A 19145-nucleotide genomic window follows, 5' to 3' on the forward strand; every position below is an offset into this window, starting at 1 on the left:
TTATGAAAACGGAGAATAATTGAGAATGAGACAAAAGATTCTAAATGGGATCTAATTATCCTCCTTTTAGAGCACCCCACATGTCAATCTTTCATTTTTAAAGCCCCTTATTATATAAGTTGGGGGCTTTTTGGCGGTAACTATGTGGTGATTAACAACTTTTTACTTTAAAAGGAGATTTGAACTCCCGCTAATAAAGTAAATAAAAATGAAGCTTTTGTGATAATCACATGCTTGGACATTGGGCCATCTGAGAGGTTCAGTATTATCCAGAAAAGATAAATACTTTGGGGCAGCCATCAGTCAATCATTGTATTTGGAGGAGAGGAGCCAGAGGCATATACTGACATCTAGTGCATGCATGATTAGCCTGCCTTGGCCTTTACTCTGTGATCGAACAAACGCCAGATGTTTGTCAGGATTCAATGTGTTTCAACTTTTAACTGCAAAAGAAATAGGAATTCAGTTCAGTTCATGAAGTTTTTTTATATAGATTTTAAGAGAGTCAGAGGGCTAGAAATATTGAATGAGTCTTTTCTTTAATAACTTATAATGACATTTTCAGTCATGGGAGACTATAGCGGATTATACATGATTCCAAGTATATAGAGTTTTATGGCCGTTCTTCAAAAAAAGCAGCAGAAGAATTGCATCATGTGTATATGAAAAATATTACAGTATAATTGACCAGTGATTAATGGATCTAATATCTTATGCTGCAATACTGCTGTACAGTGTCTTGATCATTCCACGACGCCACATTGCAGTATCGGGGTCGAATTTCAGTTCCCAAGTTGGCCAGTAATGAAGATCTTGTTTAAGTGTGAGCACTTTGGGTTTCCCATTTAAGTGTATTATTTTTACTCGGACAAATTCTCTGTGCTCCAGACCCTGTCAATTGGTATTGAGAAAGTCAAAATAAGAGAATCTCAAATACTTGTTTAAACCATTGATAAATACTTTTTTTCTCATCAACCTGATCATTAATGTGAGCAGATTTAGGGACCGAGACAAGCATGAAATAATTTTACATGCTCAAGAATGGCAATACATATTTTTGTAGAGAATATATGAAATCTTGTGAGAAATTTACTTTACAGTTATTGTACTTGGGATGGTAAAATAAAACACACCTTTGTAACTTCGACAAAAGATCCCATATCAGGGGTGGGCTTCCCATTGATCTCAATTATCCATTGGAGGGCGTAAAGACCGTATCTATGTGCTGGACTTCCATGACACCATCTGCAAAAATAGATAAATATAGTCATTAATAAGAGGGAATAGATTTGCTTGCTCCAAAAATTATTCAGCTGTATGGTGATGACACTCCTGAAGGGATGCATTAACGCCCTGCAACATGAAAATCCTTACCTAGCTACATACACACCATGCCCTTCTTCGGGAAGAAATCCAAGTGCACGGACTGCTGGGTGAGGATCCTGAACAATACATCCACACCAGTTCACCATTCTCGTAGTGCCGATGCCATCTCTAACATCAGTCCCAACAGTAACCTCAATTTCTTGTCCCTGCCAGGAAGCAGAAGCTTTATGAATAACTCCTTATTGTTACAGTATTGTCTTTCCCCAGATAAGAACAACATGAAACTAGAAGAGGGAAATTTAAGTTAATGTAAGAACACGGGAAATATCAATAAATCGGCTTTTACTCACCTGCCGGAAAATTGTCATACTAAGTGCGACATCGCTCTCTTCAGATGCATCCAGTCCTTGGCAAGCATTTTCTACATCTCTGAAACAGGTGATCGGATTTTTGTTGATGGCTAGGACCATGTCACCTTGTTCTAGTTTGTGCTCCGCTTTGGATCCAGCCAAACAACCTTTAACTCGTAAAACCTGACGCCTTATTGGATCTTTCTTATCAAGAGCCTACAAAAATAAAGGGGAGTCTTAGTACAAAAAATTATATTATCAATCATCAAAGCATGTATGAATATGACGAGACACTTAAGATAATCCGAAAAAGCAATTCAATGGAGCTCTAAGAGAAAGATCAATCCAGCTCCAAAACTGGGAAGAAAAAACTGTTGATGTGGCTTCTAGAAGGTCATCAAATAGCATTTAAGAACTGAAGACATGAATAATGGTATCAAAAAGGAGGTGTTTACTTGAACCCAACTGTCACTCAATCCAAAACTCCTAGCTTTAGAAAGTAAAGTCGGATATAGTTCGGCATCCAAGACCCTAAGAAGAGGCATTGGCCTTCTGATGCCATTTATGAGTAGAAGTGGTCCCTTATCACCACGAATAATCTTCTCAAGAACTTCGCTGACTGCATAAATTGGAATTCCTCGAACAAATTGGTGGTCTTCGGATGTGCTACCACCATATCTTAGCTGCATCAGATGTTTCAATTGTTATGTTGTGGTCAAACAAGAAATGATAATTAGATTATGTGAAGACAACAAAACCATATAGAACCTGAGTGGAGAAGCTTCCCCAAATTGCTCGAACAAATCCACGTTCATCAGACAATACTCCAGAAAATGAACTACCGAAATCTTAAACAAACCAAAAGATGAGACTACTCAGTAACTGAAAATGCATGAAATTCTATATAACCAGGATTTACTCAGAGATAAAGACCGAAAAGTACCAGTATCAAGTTCGATGACTTCCATATTGGTAGCCCTGTACCGTGGGCAGTCAGCTGAGCCAATGTTCACAGCAGCACATGGATTGGTAACAGTTGATTTCCTTGATGTTGCTTGCAGACTTCTACTCAAACCCACGAGATACACTGAATCACCTCTTTGCAAAGCAGGTTCTATCAACACAAAGAAAAAAACACATAGCTGATATGTTAGAGATAATCATACAGAGATGTTATTACCGTATACTGCTAAGCATGCTTATGATCATGGTCAAAATTTTAATCATCTCAAATGTTTTTCACTTGCATGTGAACTATGTCTCCTGTTATTAAGCCTTTCCTGGCAAAGCTCAAGAATGTGCTCGAATTGTTAGCATCCCTACACACAATTAAGCTGATATGATTTTGATTCATGACAAGCGGATGCTCAAAGCAGCATTGTTCAAGCCTTGTGACACCGTTGCTTTGGCAACCATTTTGACGACAAAGAGATTCATGCCAGAAAGAAATTTAACAACCAATTTCATACGTACTTTTGGCATCATTTAAATACAGTAGGCAGCGACTCTAAGCTACAATCACCTTGCACTAATTGACTTCTACCGATTTTTTCTTTTTATATTATATACTCAATGAAACACCATTAGATAATAAGTAGAAACATCAAGAACTCGGTTTATATATAGACAAGCTAATATTACCAGGTAAAAGTTTAGCAGCACAAACAACTGAGGCACCTGCAGCACCTAGAGACGAAGGATTATAAGCAACGAGAGCGAAGTTGTGAACAGGATGGAGGAAAACTACCTACAAGAAACCAAAAAAGTGAATCAAAACCCTGATCAGTGGTGGGTACTAGATGTAATTACTAATATTGCAACACTAATTTACCTCGCCCGGAATTTCCATGGGGAATGCAGCAAATGAGAGCATTACATCAGAAACAGATACCGCAACCGTATTTTTGTCAACAACAACCAAACCCATGTTTTGAGAATGATACACAATAACACCAGTTCCGAAAAAGTGTTGTGAGTGCACCCCATCAACCATACACGATGGTGGAACATGAACCTGTGAATCATTCATCAATCTAGATCAGCGTATTTCCACATCGATAAGCACAACACATATCAGAAAAAATTAGGTAAGGTTCTTAGCATACACAAAGGACAAAGTCGAAGGACGTGCCACTATAATATAATACCATATAACATGTGAATCACACAATGGAAGATAGAATCAAGAACAAGAGGAATTTACAGAGCGGAATTGGAGAAATAAAGCAAAGAGCATGGTATGGAATGTGATACCATAATATAACATCACTTAACATGTGAAACACATAAAGGAAGATGAAACCAACAACAAGGAGAATAATCCAAAATAGGACTTACGGGTAGTTATAACATCTACCAAAATATATGTATGACAAATCAGCTTTGCAACATAGACGATATGAAAGAGCATGATAAACTACCAAAATTCCAGAATAATGTTAATGTCTTACTTCAAACATGACAAGAGTCGGCTCTATTACTCGTTCAGCGACTGAAGCATTAGCAGTTGTTGTTGCACCTCCTCGGTCATCTGCATGCCCAGTATCTTCAAGGTCTAAGTCCATCGCCCTTACCTCAACAGGTTTATGTATGGTGTTCTCAGAAAACATAATGGGCAAATCATCTTCCAGTCGTTGCTTCTTGTTTGGAACGTTAGATTCTTCCATGAAGTGTGATTCCTCCCCAACATGTTCATCAGTAGCCACACTTCTACAGAAACCATCTGCCCAATCTTTGTTTGCAGTTTGCACTACAGGTGCTAACGTGCCTATTTCACTTGTAGTCAACAAATTAGGTTCATCTGGTACATTTATTGAGCAGTGAATGCTTGAAGATAAATATGTTGATCCATCAGGCAATGCAGGCCTTGCTGTCCATAAACCAGTACTATCATTACGAGTATATATCTGAGGGGGGGCATACCATTCATGCCGGTCAATGGTGACCAAGACAGACTGCAAAAATAGGGAACCATTACTGGAAAAGTGAGATTCAGTAGTCACTTTGTTACTGAATAATATAATGGAGATGGGAAAGTACTTCTAATCAACAAATACCCAGACCTTTTTACATAAATTCTTGCACGCCCAGCGGGTTAGGTTAGAGACAAAAATAAACACGCATCATTGTGTAACTACAATATGTACCTTGCTGCGATGACGGTCCACGTAGCTTATGTATTCCAAAGGGACTCGAGCACCCCTAGACAGCTCAGATAGCACCCGTATTAGGTCATCCAGCTGCGATATCTCTTTCCCTGCAAATTTCTTAATTATGGCATGGCGAGGAACAGCTGCTCTAGAAAGCATGTACCTGGACTTTGCAATTTAACAACTCAGTCATCAGTTGGAAACAATAAGAGAAATATGCTTTGTTGCAGCTCTTAGATAGTAGAATCATTTGTTTCCCAGACCTTTGAAGGGAAAGGAGAAAGTAAAAAGAAATTCAGAAAGAGTAAAAAACAACACAAGGGAAGAATGGATATCTTATAACTAGCTTAGTGCAGACTTACCCTGGTTCAGCAACATACACCAGGCCACATTTGAAACGGAAATTTCTGGCCTGCATTATGAATAAGAACAAGGACTTAGTTAGCTTCGAAGATAACACTGCATATGATTAGGAATATTTGTCGTACAACTAGGACAGCATTTTTGGGAGCTGCTCCCTCGTGATATGTTACCATGATGCAACGCTCCATTTAAAAAACTCAGAAAATAATTGCTCTGGCCTTACTCAATTACATATGTGAGCTCCTAAATCATTTATGCACTTACATGATACTGAAAGTTTAAAATCTTCATTTACAAACTTCTTAGATAGTTATACAATTGAAGTAGTGACATCTGATAATGACCTCGTCTATAAACTGACTTAAATTGTATGGACGCCTTAGGAATCGGGCTTCTTGAAGTCAGTACCATGTAGATTCAACATGAATATATTCTAGGAATAAGGTTGTTGGTAACCTGTAAACCTGCCACCACATACAAAAGTTGACAGCACATTTGTGATCTTGCAACTAAATACGCGGTGCTGAGAGAACTTCTGTAAGTTTCTCACCGCAAAAAGTGGTCGTCAAAATTTCTTATGAGGTGCATTTTTATATGATCCCAGTAAGCTTATATCATGCAAAATTAAGAAGTACAAGAAAAAAAATCCAACTAAAACTCACCTGTTGGTAGGAAAGAGACTGGATAACTGCACCACTTACTTCCAAGAAGAAGTTTGGAGTTATAGAATGTAAGTCTTGAACCTAGAGCACAATAAACAAAAACTTAACATTATAACCAAGCATGACATAAGTTTGTGGCCAAAATACACGACCCCCCTATAGTATGATAATTTGTCCCTTGGTTAACAACAAGGTCCAGTATAATCATATGGCACAAAGTTAAATGGTTGCGTTTTTTGCATTTCAGATTAAATTCCACTAGTAAATGAAAATCTACTTATCTGGAGTACATCTGGAATCCAACTCGCATTACATGTTAAGTAAGTTCAAAGCCTTCCATTGAAGTAAATTGAGCTAAAGTAAAATTATTACTGCATATAAATAAGCAGGAAATCACATCAGCCAACTTACCATTAAATTCACTGTTAATGAAACACCACCCCTTTCGATCAGCAAGTCGATCTTCCGGTCCACACTATCATCGAGTATTGTCTCTAATTTCAAAAATTGGGTAATGACCTGCATTGAAAAGCTAATAAGTTAAATAAATGATATAAATAAATCGAATGTGAAATTGTGCAAGTAATATGCAGATATTGTAATCCAATAGGATCTTCCAGAAAATATTTGTTGCTCATCTATCAAACATACAGTTTTGCAGATGAAAAATTAGTCAAGCTGATGTTAGAAAAGAGTGTCGACGTAAACGTGTTTCTTGAAATACGTTACAAGAAACACGAAGGTGTTTGCAACTCGAAGATGTGTAAGTAGTTTGAAGATAATGATATACGTCACAAGCTTAGTAAGATCTTCCAAAGGAAGATTTTTCTGATGAATAAACAAGGATTTCAAAAATCAAATTAAAGTTTTTGCAGATAAAAATCAGTAAACTAAAAGAAGATGTTTTAAAAAGTATCAAACCAAACATGATTCCTGAAATAATGGAAAGCTTTGGTTGTTTTGCTTTCACGGTTCTGATTTCCTTATTTGTATTTGGCAATTTTGTATCAGACGTGATTAAGATCATTAGTTGTGGCTCATCAAACTTTCAAATTCACAAAAATTGTGATACTAGTTGTTCGATTGTGGGATTTGCTTTTCGAAATCTTACCTCTCCATTCACCCGAACAAGGATATCCCCTGGCTCCAAATGTTTATGGGCTGGGCCATCTGGTACCTATAGCAATCACATCATTTTAGAACCTCTAACTACATTTATTATTAAGAAAGTCAGATAGATGATTAAAATCCTTGAAGTTCAAAGTCAATCTAGAAATCTTACCACAGATTCAACAACAAGCATCCCTGTCTCATCAACTGGTGATGCATGCCTTACCATCTGGCCAGCAAGTAAAGAAAAGAGTAAGTTTGTATGAGCAAAAAAAAAATCATAGTGCCTAGAACAGTTCAAATTACCAAGAACATTGTGCATCAAACGGATAAATCTCAAAAACAAAATAAATGAAAAAAATAGGTCACCTGTTCTGTTTCGCTTATGAGTCCAAGTCTCCGTGTCTCGTCAAAGCCCTTGTGGAGAAATGTCGACTACAATGAACAAATAGACAATATGAAAATAATTACCTCATCATACGTTCATGTGAAGAACTGATTGGAAGATGTTTGCAGCACAAAGACTTATTAAGGCACTAATACACAAAATAAAGCTAGTTGATAGATGTTTTTCTTGTATGCCTTTAGGCAAACATTAGAATCTTGAACTGGGAGTAAGACTGAAGATGTCAAAAAGGAAAGTGGTCAAATCCAATACAAGCTCATGTAAAACATACTCCTCCAGGTAAAAAAGTGAGCAAAAGAGGTTTCATGTTGAAAAATAGTTAATTAATTTCATTCAAACAGAATGTTAATTGATCCTACAACCATACGCTATTCAATATCAAATTTTCACTGAGAAGGAACCCAAAATTGAAGTTGAACAAACTAACCTGGAGTGTACCACGAGGAATAGTTACAGCCTCCCATCCACTTCCAGATGAGTCTTTACTCTTTTGAATAAACCTTAACGCCCTCACAACCTGTGAACAAAATGCACGAAGCAAAATTTATAACATAGTAATGGAAGTATCCGTAACACCTCTACTAATAATACAAGACATTTGAAGCCTCTTATCAATAGTAGCATCAACAACACAACACCAACATAGCCTCTCCAGGCTTTCATTTTATTTCAAATAGAAAAGAAAGTTCTTAAGGTGGGATCTACTACATATAATCCCCTCATGCACAATGAAATGCTTATAGTTCATGTCCGGTAGATAATCCAATAACATAGCAATAAGAATATGATAGGCATATTTATATAACAATCCAGAAATAGTTCAAGAGGAACAAGCAGCCAACCAAGTTACATCTGCCGGAAAACTGAAACATGACAATATTTAGTCTAACATGGTAGACAAATACTCACTCGCTCTAATGGAAGGAAAAATGCTGAAGCACTTGATGATTTGCTCCCTGCATTTAAGGCCACTGCTCTTCCTTGCCAATCCACTACTGGAGAACCACTTGAACCACCTTTTGTCCCAGATGCAGCCTGTAAAGGAGAGGCAACAACAACCCAAAAATTTCAGCTTCACAAAAAGAGGCTTCCGACCAGTCTCAAAACCCCCATACAATGTATCCTAATATCAGGCCACTTACTTGCATGTAGAATGTATTGAAGTCATTGTATCCATCCCTGCACAAGAATACAATTCCAACAGCATGTAAATAATAAGTATAACATGATATTTGTTTATTCCCACCTGGAACTTCAGTTATCGCCAGGGGAACTTAACAACAACGAAAAAACACATACTTTTTATAGTGAGGTGCATCCCTATCCAATCGAGCTAGCGTTCCAGCTAGAATTGAAACCTGAAAAGGTATAAGATTACTAATCAACAAATTGGTCTTACTAGCATTGGACAATCTCTATAAGCAAAAAGTATGAAGTATGAAGTATGAATCTCTTGAGCTGGCTGTTAGCGATTACTACCTTGATGAGAAAAGATTAACCATGGACAGGAAGAGGCGTATAAAAAAAATTACATAGAAAATAAATGCACAGCCAATGACTTGAAGAAAGTACCTTTTCACCACTATCATTACCCACAACCCTAATCTCGAGTCCAACAGAAGCAGCTTCAGGTGCTAGAGGAATCTCCTCATAGCTCAAAAATTGCACCGTACCAGGATCATATCGAAAAAAACCAAAATCATGAACCTAGAATAAAAAGTACCCGGTGTATCATTCCACAATGTCTCATGTTAACATATAAAGATTACAAAAACTGAGTATTGATAAGGCAACATACTGGATCTCTGTATATAGGGAAAACTGGAGTTTCTTCCCTGTTAACAAATGTAGCTTCAGCAACAACAGGACCTACGCAAAAAATCAAGATAATCTAGTAAACTTACACAGTAACTACTAAAAGATCATAACAAAAATTAAGCAATGAGCTTGATGAATGAATACTATTCTAAAAAGATGAAAATTTTATCTCGAAAAGAAACAAATTCAAGTACCAGGCTTGACGACATGACGATTAGTGAGTATGATTCCACGTTTCTTATCAACAACGAACCCTGTAGCATAACTGGCACCAGCAGCTTCAGTATCAAAAGCTTTAGTAGCAGTTGTTCTTAACACAACAACAGCTGGTACAACTTTGCTTAATGCTTTTCTCCAATCATCAGCTGTTGCTGAATTTTCTTTAAGATCAATATCCATACATAGGGCTTCAATCTCTGGTTGTTCGATTCCAGAATTTAATCTTTCCAATGGATCACCCATTATTCTATCAATAATTATTGGGGGAAAATTACTAAAATTTCAATAAATATTGTGGAGTTCCAATTACTCCATGAAAACGAAAACTGTTTTTGAGTGAGAATTTGAAGAGAAAAAATATACTGAAAATCCTCAAGTCAATTAAAGGGTTTATCTAGGGTTTTGATTAAGAAGAAAATCTGTGATTAGATCTGGTGAGAATAAATATTGAATTGATTCACAGTGATTTTCTTTTGAAATAATTAGAGATGAAAAGTTTTGGGCGATTTGGTTGACCTTGACAGAGACTGACTGGTATTTGACACTAGGAAAGAAGCGATTCGTTTCTTCAGTGCTAGCTACTCATACTTTGATTCTGTTAAGCGGGTCGGGTTAGACTCTGTCAAGTGGGCTAGTGGGTGAATTATCTTAATTTTTTTATTGTAAGAATTACTGGCTAGTCCAGTTCTAGCAGACCCAGTTAATGGCTAGTGCACCCGTGGAAAAGATTTACTCTCTAGTCCAAAAACATGTTTTTGAACTAGATTATTTACTCTCTAGTCCAAAAACTTCGTGGAAACTATAAAGTGTATTTTATAAATTCCTAAAACACCCTTCCAAGTCTAATTAGTATCAACACATGTAAATGTTACTAGTAGTATGTTACTACATACTAGTAGTATCAATACGGTGATACTACATATTAATATGTATTGTACTAGTAGTAACAAAAATATCTTATTGTTACTAGTAAATTATGTAATTACTTTACTATACTAAACTATTATACTAGTATACTACTATAGTATAGTATACTAGTAAACTAGTAGTAACTAGTACTAGTAGTAAAATATGTAGTATCAATACATAACAATTTTTTTTGATATGTAGTATCAATACATAACATACTACATATCAATATATAACATACTACATATCAAACATACTACATATCAATATGTAGTATCAATATATAACATACTACATATCAAACATACTACATATCAATATATAACATACTACATATCAATATGTAGTATCAATACATAACATACTACATATCAATATATAACATACTACATGTCAATATGTAGTATCAATACATAACGTACTACATATCAATATATAGTATCAATAAATAACATATTACTACTAGTATACTAGTTACTACTAGTATACTACATATGTTATTACTACATACTAGTTACTACTAGTATATTACATACTACATATGTTATTACTACATACTACATACTAGTTACTACTAATTACTACTAGTATACTAGTTACTACTAGTATATACTACATATGTGATATGTAGTAACATATGTATTATTATACGTAATGTTATATATTAGGGTTAGTAGAGTAATTTTACTCTTTTCAAAACTTTTTTGGACTAGGGAGTAAATATTTTTTGGCGCTGGACTAGCCAGTAACCCGGATCGGGTTTTCTGGACTAAACAGTAGATCCCTCTTTTTTATTTCCATTTTTAGCGAGGGTGCCTTTGCATGGAACGGTGAATCATCCGTATACAAGCCATGTCAAAAGTGAATGAATTATATGGGATGATACCAATAGGGCTGCACATCGGTCTGTCGGTTCGGTTTTCAGGCAAAATCGCCGGCCAAACTGTACAGAGCATAGATTTTACATTTGAAATTGAAACTGACTTGTTAATTCACCGGTTCGTCACTTGTACATCAGTTTCATACTAAGTCTTAATAAACTGTAATTGAAGTATTGAACTGTTAATAAGAAGTAAATATTAATAAACTAACACACAAAGTCTTGATAAACTGATACACAAAGTCTAACAGTTCAAAACCAAAGATTCTAAAGCTCAAGAACAAGTCTTATAGTTTAACATAACAAAAGAAATGTAGCATGAAAATGAAGTAAAACACTGCATCGGCATGAGCTTTAAACCAAGTAAAAGACTATAGTCCATCTCAAGGGAATCATCCCTTTAATCTTCAACCTTCAGATCTCTGACAATGGGCCCAAAATTTCTGCAATACACATTTTAAGTCAATACAAACAAGAAAAGCAATACAAATAAGATAAGAGAATGACTCAAAAGTCAAAACAGATGAAAAGTTGAAAAGCAATAAGAAAAGAGAGTTCATTACCATCCTCAATGCTATCATCTTGTACATATTCAGATATGAAATCAAGAGCAATATGTTGTTGTAACCAGCTCTGCGTACAGAGAAGTGACTCAACTGTCCTGGAAGATAATGAGCTTCTCGATGGAGTAAGAATACGCTTTCTTGTACTGAATGCAGATTCAGGTGCACCTGAAGATACCGGTATTTCCAAAATCTCCTTCGCCATGAGTGATAGTACCCTATACTTGGTACTATTAGCCTGCCACCAAGCCAAAATTTCAAAGTCCTTGGTAGATGCTTCACATTCATCCCTCAGATACCTTTCAACTTCTGATTTTGGTTGAGTAAAATTAACATTCATGCTTTTCTTTTTCTTCCTTGACTCAAGCATATCCTCAATACTTACTTCTTGCACACAAATAGTCGCGTCATCTACACCTGCAATAGTTGTTGACCCAATACCTTCCTCTGCATTGGCATTTGAATACATGGTCATGTACTCTTCATAGAGCTTTCCTATCTTGTTTAACAACTTTCAAAACAGTTGTAACCCTCTACTCACATTGCCCATACAAACATTCAAGATCAAACTTCAAACCGGGCTCTTTCTCTTGAGGATCAAGTAACTTGGCAAAAAAACATAACAGAGTTCATGTTTTCGTACTCTCCCAATACGTGTTGTACTTTTGAAACATGAGATCGGCCATTCTATAAATATGAGGATCTCCTGCAGTTTGTCTCAGACGAACCAATTGTTCATGTATCAAAGCCAACTGCCATAAGAATTCATGCGTGGTAACCTGTGTTGAAGCTGAGAACCTAACTGTAGCATCAAAGAAAATCTTCAAACATTTCACAATACATTTAACATATGACCAATATGCAGCATATGGAGCATGATGACGGGGATTGTTCTTCTTATTCTTATTCTTCTTGTTATTTACAACAACTTCACATTCAGATTCACTGGATGAATAATCATCACTATCAACTATAACTACGACATCAGTATTAGGGAAGCCTCGTCATAATTTTCCTTGAAAATGTGCTTGTCTCGGAAGCTCTTATCTTCCCTTTCTAACCTCTTAATAGCCCTTTCATATGGAATTGCAGCTTCTATCATTAGAAATGAGTTATTCCATTTGGTTTTCACATTTAAGAAAACCATTTTCTTACATTCGATCTTCTAGAGCAACACATTTTCAAATTTTGGCTAATCTAGAGGGAGAACTGGTCACATACTTTATTACTGACCTAATCCTACTGATTGACTTGTGATACAATAGAACTGCATCTTTAAAAACAAGTGCAAGAACATGCGCATCACATCTTACCTGATAAGAATGAAACAATGAAACAAGGAAATATCATAAGTTACTAAATCCATAAGATGACAATATCCTTATTTACTAAAACCATAAGATGAAACCACTACATATCGAAAGAAGTAGAAAAATTAAATCATATACATAAAGAAAAGCAATCTAACCTGCATGTATTGAGCTCGAACTGGTGCTCATGTCCAATTTATGATACTGGTTTGAAGATATCCAATTGCCACACTATTTGCACTGACATTGTCCAAAGTCACACCAAAAACATCTTCTAACCCCCAATCAAGAAAACATCCCTCTATCATTTTTCCAATATCCACTCCACTATGACCATTGATTTGGAAAAACTAAATGATCCTCTTTTGAAGCTTCCAATGAATATCAACAAAATGCACTGTCACACACATATAATTAAAGTTATTTGGAGAATTCCATGTATCCGTTGTGAGAGATACTCTTTGTTTGTTTTCCTTGAAATACTTCTTCAAAATTTCTTTCTCGTTTTTATAGATGACTAAAAGATCTCGCTATATTGTCATACGGCTCGGCACCTTGAATCTAAGTTCTAACAGTTGAAAAAATGCTCTGAACCCTTTTCCTTCTACCAATTTGAATGGTAGCTCATCTTTTATCACAAACTCCACCAATTTTCTTCTACACATATCCTTGTTAAAACCAACAGAAACTAGTTGGGAAGGCTGGCCTGGTTTAGGTAGCGGAAAAATTGAACTTTGCTATCCTTTCTGCTTATTGTTGTGATTTTCTGGACATCTGGTCAGATGTTCCCTCAGACTAGATGTTCCATTTCCTTGAGTTCTGGCTTTCATTTTCTTCTTGCAATGATTACATTCCGCTTCTTTAGGATTGAAACTATTAAAATCACTCCATATTTTAGATGCAACTCTTCCCTTCTTCTTTGGTTCACTTTTAGGTGAGGGTCATGTGGAGGCTGCTGCGTTCCTTATGCAGCAACAAGTTCAGGTGTTACAAAAATTGAACAACTTGCTCCAACCATTAGCAGTTACAGCACCTGCGAAAAGTAAACAACTTGAATTTATTAAGTGAATATCTGGTATGTATTAGCTAATAAACAGTCAATAAGAAGAAGTTGAGACGGTTATGCACATCCAGTTGCAGCGTGGGTTTTAATATAAAAGAACATCATCACATACACCATATTAACATTTTGGTAAAACCCACAATAACTACAACAACGACATCATCATTTCATGGGTCTTATCAAAGTTCATGGGTCTTACACAGATATCTGTAAGAAACTAAAACTCAAATAAACAATAACAGGACAAATCTAAGATATATAAACTCTAATAAATATTCTCAAACATATTTTCAAACAAATGGGTTTTCTCTGTAAGCTTTACACAACACAAATAGTCTCAAAAATAAAGAACAATCTCTGAAACAAAAAGAAGAAACACTAGTAGTTACCTGCTCCTCAATGTCTCAACACAACTTTAGGTGATGAAGAACTCCATCTGCTCCTCTTAGTCTTTTGCATTAAAAAAAAGAAAAAGATAATGAAAACCCTAACATAAAAAAATAAACAGAAAAAAAAATCAACAACAAAAATCGTTTGATAAACAGAAACTAAACCATATCGAGGTAGTGAAATCATATGTTTACTAGATGGAGGTGGTGGTGCTCTTGATGGAGGTGGTTCATATGCTGGTGAGTGGTGGTGGAAGCGACTGATAGTGGTAGTCGAGAGAGAAGACTGAAGAGTAAAAGAAGAAATGAAATGAAGCAGCTTCCTGCGCTAAGAGTTAAGAGATTCAGGGTTTCATAAGTTTTAGATGGCTAGGATTGATCAAGGTAATAATAAATCTAGGGTTTGTATTAGTCGGTTCGGTTCGGTCGGCTTCTATGATCAAACCGTAGACTGAGCCGAGAGATCAACGCTTCTCGTTTTAAAAACTGTGGCAGACCGTTCGGTTCGTCTCGGTTTCACTCGGTTATGTGCAGCCCTAGATACCAGTTCTACAATGGCAGGGGTGGATACCATTTAGTCGATCCAACGCCTCTTTGTCCTATATGGAATGATATTATCCCCACTATCCCTTTTATAAATCGTGCAAAAGTAGAACACACTTATAAAATTGTGTGTTATGCACATGATTTAAAATGGACTTGCAAGTGGAATTACACGATAAATCTAATTTAGTGCGCACTCTTTAAAAAATATAAAATTATTATATTCATTTTAATTAGTTAGGTAGTATAACAAATAGTCATTTTAGTCACCTTATTATGCTTATAAAAATCTCGTACTTTATTATATATATACTAGGGTATCACCCAGACCTTCGGCCTGGGCTCAACCTCTCGTGCGCCTTCGGCGCGTCGGACTTTATGATACGGATGCGTTGCCAACGCTTTCGAATATTTCTGGCTTGTGGCATCCAAATCATTTCGTCTCGTAAATACCAGGCTTATGATAAAGTGCATCCATATGATTCATTTGGTAAAAAGAAATTTGTTATCCTTATATTGTTTCATTTAATCCGATACCAAAACTTTTGCGCCACATTGGCCTTCGTTGCATCACCCATATGCAAAAATATTTGCTTGCTTTTCCTCACCTTCCTTGTATGGTCAGATATTAATGTTGCTTTGGCAAGTTCATGATCTTTGCAAACAACTTCACTATATTCATCACTCTTATAATATTAAATCCACAAAATGATTCATAAATAGGTTACTTTATCGTATGCAAGTTCACACCATCGGGGGTTCCATGTGTGATACTACTACATTTTGCATGGTTCGCCAATAACCTTAATTTCCATTGCAACACAATACAAATTTCATTGCAACATAATTTGAAGTCTGAAAAGGCGAAGAACGCTAAATAAGTTTAAAGCATAGAACTGAAAATTGGTTCAATCAGAAATCAATACCAATTTTTATTCGCCTAATCTAACTGATCATAATTGAACCAATAAAGTGAACAGATCAGCAGTTCAACTGGGTGATGCAAAAAAAGAACAATTTAACAAATACTAATTATGAAAAAATTTACTTCTACCCACGGTGTTCTATATAAGGTGCTTTTAGATTAAGATTTTATTACCTTATGAAGTCCAGCAAGACCAACTTATTTCATGTTGTCCGTGAATTTCCAATCTCACTTGTGAAAATTCACATGTGCAATGTTAACATTTGGTATATTCTTAAAAAAAATATTACGGAGTGCAATGTCTATTTTCTCTTTACGACCGATCATGAAAGAGACCCAATAAAGTCGCCCTTAATATGAACAAACGAATGAAATAAAAGAGTAGAAGGACTTCGAGAGAAAAAGTAATATGTAAAACACAATAAATTAAAGAAATTAGGAAAGATCCAAGAAATTTTTAAGTACGTAACATATTAATTAAATATGGATGACATGTACATTAATCAATTCCACTAAGCACATTAAGCACCGAAAAACTAAGTTACAAATTTTCACTTAAGAAAGGTGTAAAGAAGACATTTCCACGAAATAAAATCAAGCATTTATTCTGGTAAATGTGCTGTATTCATCTCCCAGAAAATTTTAAGCTCCCATGTCTTTTGTAGCTTTAAATGGTGCATGTATCTCACTGCCACAATTTCCTTGCATTTAGATGTGTTTAACACCATCTTTATGCTCAGATGTCTTTGGTAAATGTACTTGTGCATGTCGAGTCGAGTACTTAAACATTTGTTTTTTGTCCGAGAATCTATAAACCTTTGGTTGCTGCGAAGTTTGAAGAAGCATACGTGATGACAACAATCACCTAAGGATTTTTATTTTTTTTTGATTTATATCCAACTGATCTTACTGGGATAATGTCTCCCTACTGGCTTATCATCACTTGAATGGTCTTCAAAAAATAGACAAAAAAGCAATAAATCATTCCGACATAAGCTTAGCATCACATAATGTAAGTTTTGTTGCCATGAAATTAAAAGTTCCGGGGAATCCCCTGAAAATTTAAAGCATTGCGATCATGGCATAAAACAAAAACGAAATTTAAAGCAAAATTTCTTTTGTTTTTTTTGCCCATATATTAAGCACACTACTGAAATTTTTATACGACTGTCGAAATCTAAAACAAACAAAGGGAAAGAATATTCAGAAAAACGTAGTGGAATTCCAACAAAAGATAACTAAGAGATAATTGGAAAATTGCACATACATATGTTTATTATAGAGTCTGACCGAGTTGTGACTGGATTTTGCGGTGACATTTTTTTTAAATGTAGGCTGGTGCCCTAGTCTGGAGAAAAAGCGCCCAATATGGTGTTACCAACCATGTAATCTTTGTTGTTAAATGATTCCCGGAAGCACCTACATTAACAATAACCAAACATTGAGTAAGGCTTGAGTGTTAACATGATGAAAAGATCTCCACTGCATGAGATGAAGAAAATCCAAGTCTAGCTTGAGTGTAACCATTAACACTGCAGATCAATCTTTATTCCAAACGCCAACTGCATATCATGAGGCAGAAGACAAACTATAAAAACGATAAAGGATAATCAAAATGAAAAACAAAAACGAAAGTAAACATATTCCATGAGTCGTTCCTTTATCTAACCACACTCAATAAGAATGATCAATATTGGCGCCAAAAAAATTAAGAAAAAACACAGGCAAAGAAAAATGCTGCCACATCGATCAAAAAAAAGAAAGAAATGCTGCCACTTCATTCGCAGCAAAATCTAATAACATGAATAGAAATGGTTAAATGAATGTATCATTTGCAAAAGAAAATGTTAAGTAAAAGGTTACGAACTTTCATAGATGGACTGGGAAAAATCGATTTCCAAGAAAAAACCGTGTTTCAGTTTTGTTTTGGTTCTCAGGGATGATGATAATCAAGCAGCATGTTTGTCTTCCAATTTCTTTTGATGTTTATTACTATCTGAAAAACAAACAATGAGAGAAAAACTTAAAATCACCAAAAAAAAATAAAAAAAAAATGAGAATAATTAAGAGAAAAACTATCATGTCTCTTCCTAATGGTCGGAAGAAGAAAACTAATTAAGATGAAACCAAGCGAAACTGATTTGCAGTTTTGATCTCTTTCAATTGGGGAAGTTATAGAAACTTAAGAATAACTTATCTGGAAGACACCTAGGGAGAAACAAAAGGAGGCTGTGACACGTTATTGCTGCGGTTTTCAATTTTGCCAACATTCAATAATATAACTTGACCCTTCTTGAAAGACAAAGAACGGTGGATCAGGTGATACTTACGAAAAAGGAAGGTGCAGATATTCTCCTGTTTGATTAAAATATCACGACCACTAATTGTTTTTCCCAAAATTATGGAAGGACACACAAATCAATTAACTATGACACAATTTAATATATAGTCGTATTTTTAGCATATTCTGACATACATGCTCGGTATAAGTTATGTATACACTGTAATACCGTTTAAGATGAAAATGCGAGCACTACGCTGAGACTGAGTTGCCATGATTCCGGTGGGAAATGAGGCTCTTCTCTTATCATTTTATTCCTATTTGCAAGAGTAGTGTGCACCTTGGATTGACCCGCAAAAGAAAAAAAAAAAGGTTCATCAGAAAGGCCATAAACTTATACCGACACGCCCACACATGAAAGAAAAAGAAAAAAAAGGTTCATCAGAAAGGCCATAAACTTATACCGACACGCCCACACATGAGATTCAAGCTATCGCATGCATATGAGTCTTGGTTTAATTTGGTGGATTATGCAAGTCATGAACTTGAATTAAAGGCCGATCGAAATTGTTTCAAAAGCACGGCCATGAGAAAAAATGAAGGTCACAGAAATGACAGTACATGAACATATCATTTTCGGCCGATAATATGCATGTACGTTACCGATAATCGGCCGATAATGTGCATGTACATAAACCATTGGTTACATGAACATTTCATTCCTTGGTGACACCAGTCACTTTAACGATTTCTAGATGTTGTTTCCATATTGGCTTAGAATCATTACTGCCATGAAATAATGGTGTCCCTGTGCGCATAATATCTTTCATCACCCTTGACAGATGGGAAATCCCCAGAAAATTCAACGGATTACTTTCA

General features: G+C 35.6%; 1 protein-coding gene across 1 annotated transcript; it reads right to left on the reverse strand.

Annotated features, from left to right (window-relative positions):
- Nucleotides 1-514: 514 nt before the first annotated feature.
- On the reverse strand, nt 515-9953 carry LOC113275475 (protease Do-like 7). Its single transcript, XM_026524980.1, has 24 exons — nt 9379-9953; nt 9165-9235; nt 8939-9073; nt 8666-8724; nt 8509-8545; nt 8276-8401; nt 7794-7883; nt 7330-7395; nt 7133-7189; nt 6962-7027; nt 6262-6369; nt 5851-5931; nt 5188-5237; nt 4823-4988; nt 4127-4630; nt 3508-3690; nt 3318-3423; nt 2620-2790; nt 2445-2524; nt 2132-2359; nt 1677-1892; nt 1375-1532; nt 1134-1245; nt 515-891 (listed from the first exon to the last, which is right to left on the reverse strand). Exons 1-24 carry the CDS (start codon nt 9644-9646, stop codon nt 712-714), a joined length of 3318 nt encoding a protein of 1105 aa, XP_026380765.1. The 5' UTR covers nt 9647-9953; the 3' UTR covers nt 515-711.
- Between the last annotated feature and the right edge of the window lie 9192 nt (nt 9954-19145).

Source organism: Papaver somniferum, chromosome 4 (assembly GCF_003573695.1).
Source record: "Papaver somniferum cultivar HN1 chromosome 4, ASM357369v1, whole genome shotgun sequence".
Lineage (NCBI taxonomy): Eukaryota > Viridiplantae > Streptophyta > Magnoliopsida > Ranunculales > Papaveraceae > Papaver > Papaver somniferum.

What these genes read in the sequence shown, in the direction of transcription:
- LOC113275475 (XM_026524980.1), bottom strand. Translation starts at nt 9,646, where the DNA reads ATGGGTGATCCATTGGAAAGATTAAATTCTGGAATCGAACAACCAGAG. An exon ending in GGGGAAGCTTCTCCACTCAG is followed by an intron (nt 2,360 to 2,444) that starts GTTCTATATGGT and finishes CATCTGATGCAG; the next exon opens with CTAAGATATGGTGGTAGCAC. An exon ending in CATGGTGTGTATGTAGCTAG is followed by an intron (nt 1,246 to 1,374) that starts GTAAGGATTTTC and finishes CTATTTTTGCAG; the next exon opens with ATGGTGTCATGGAAGTCCAG.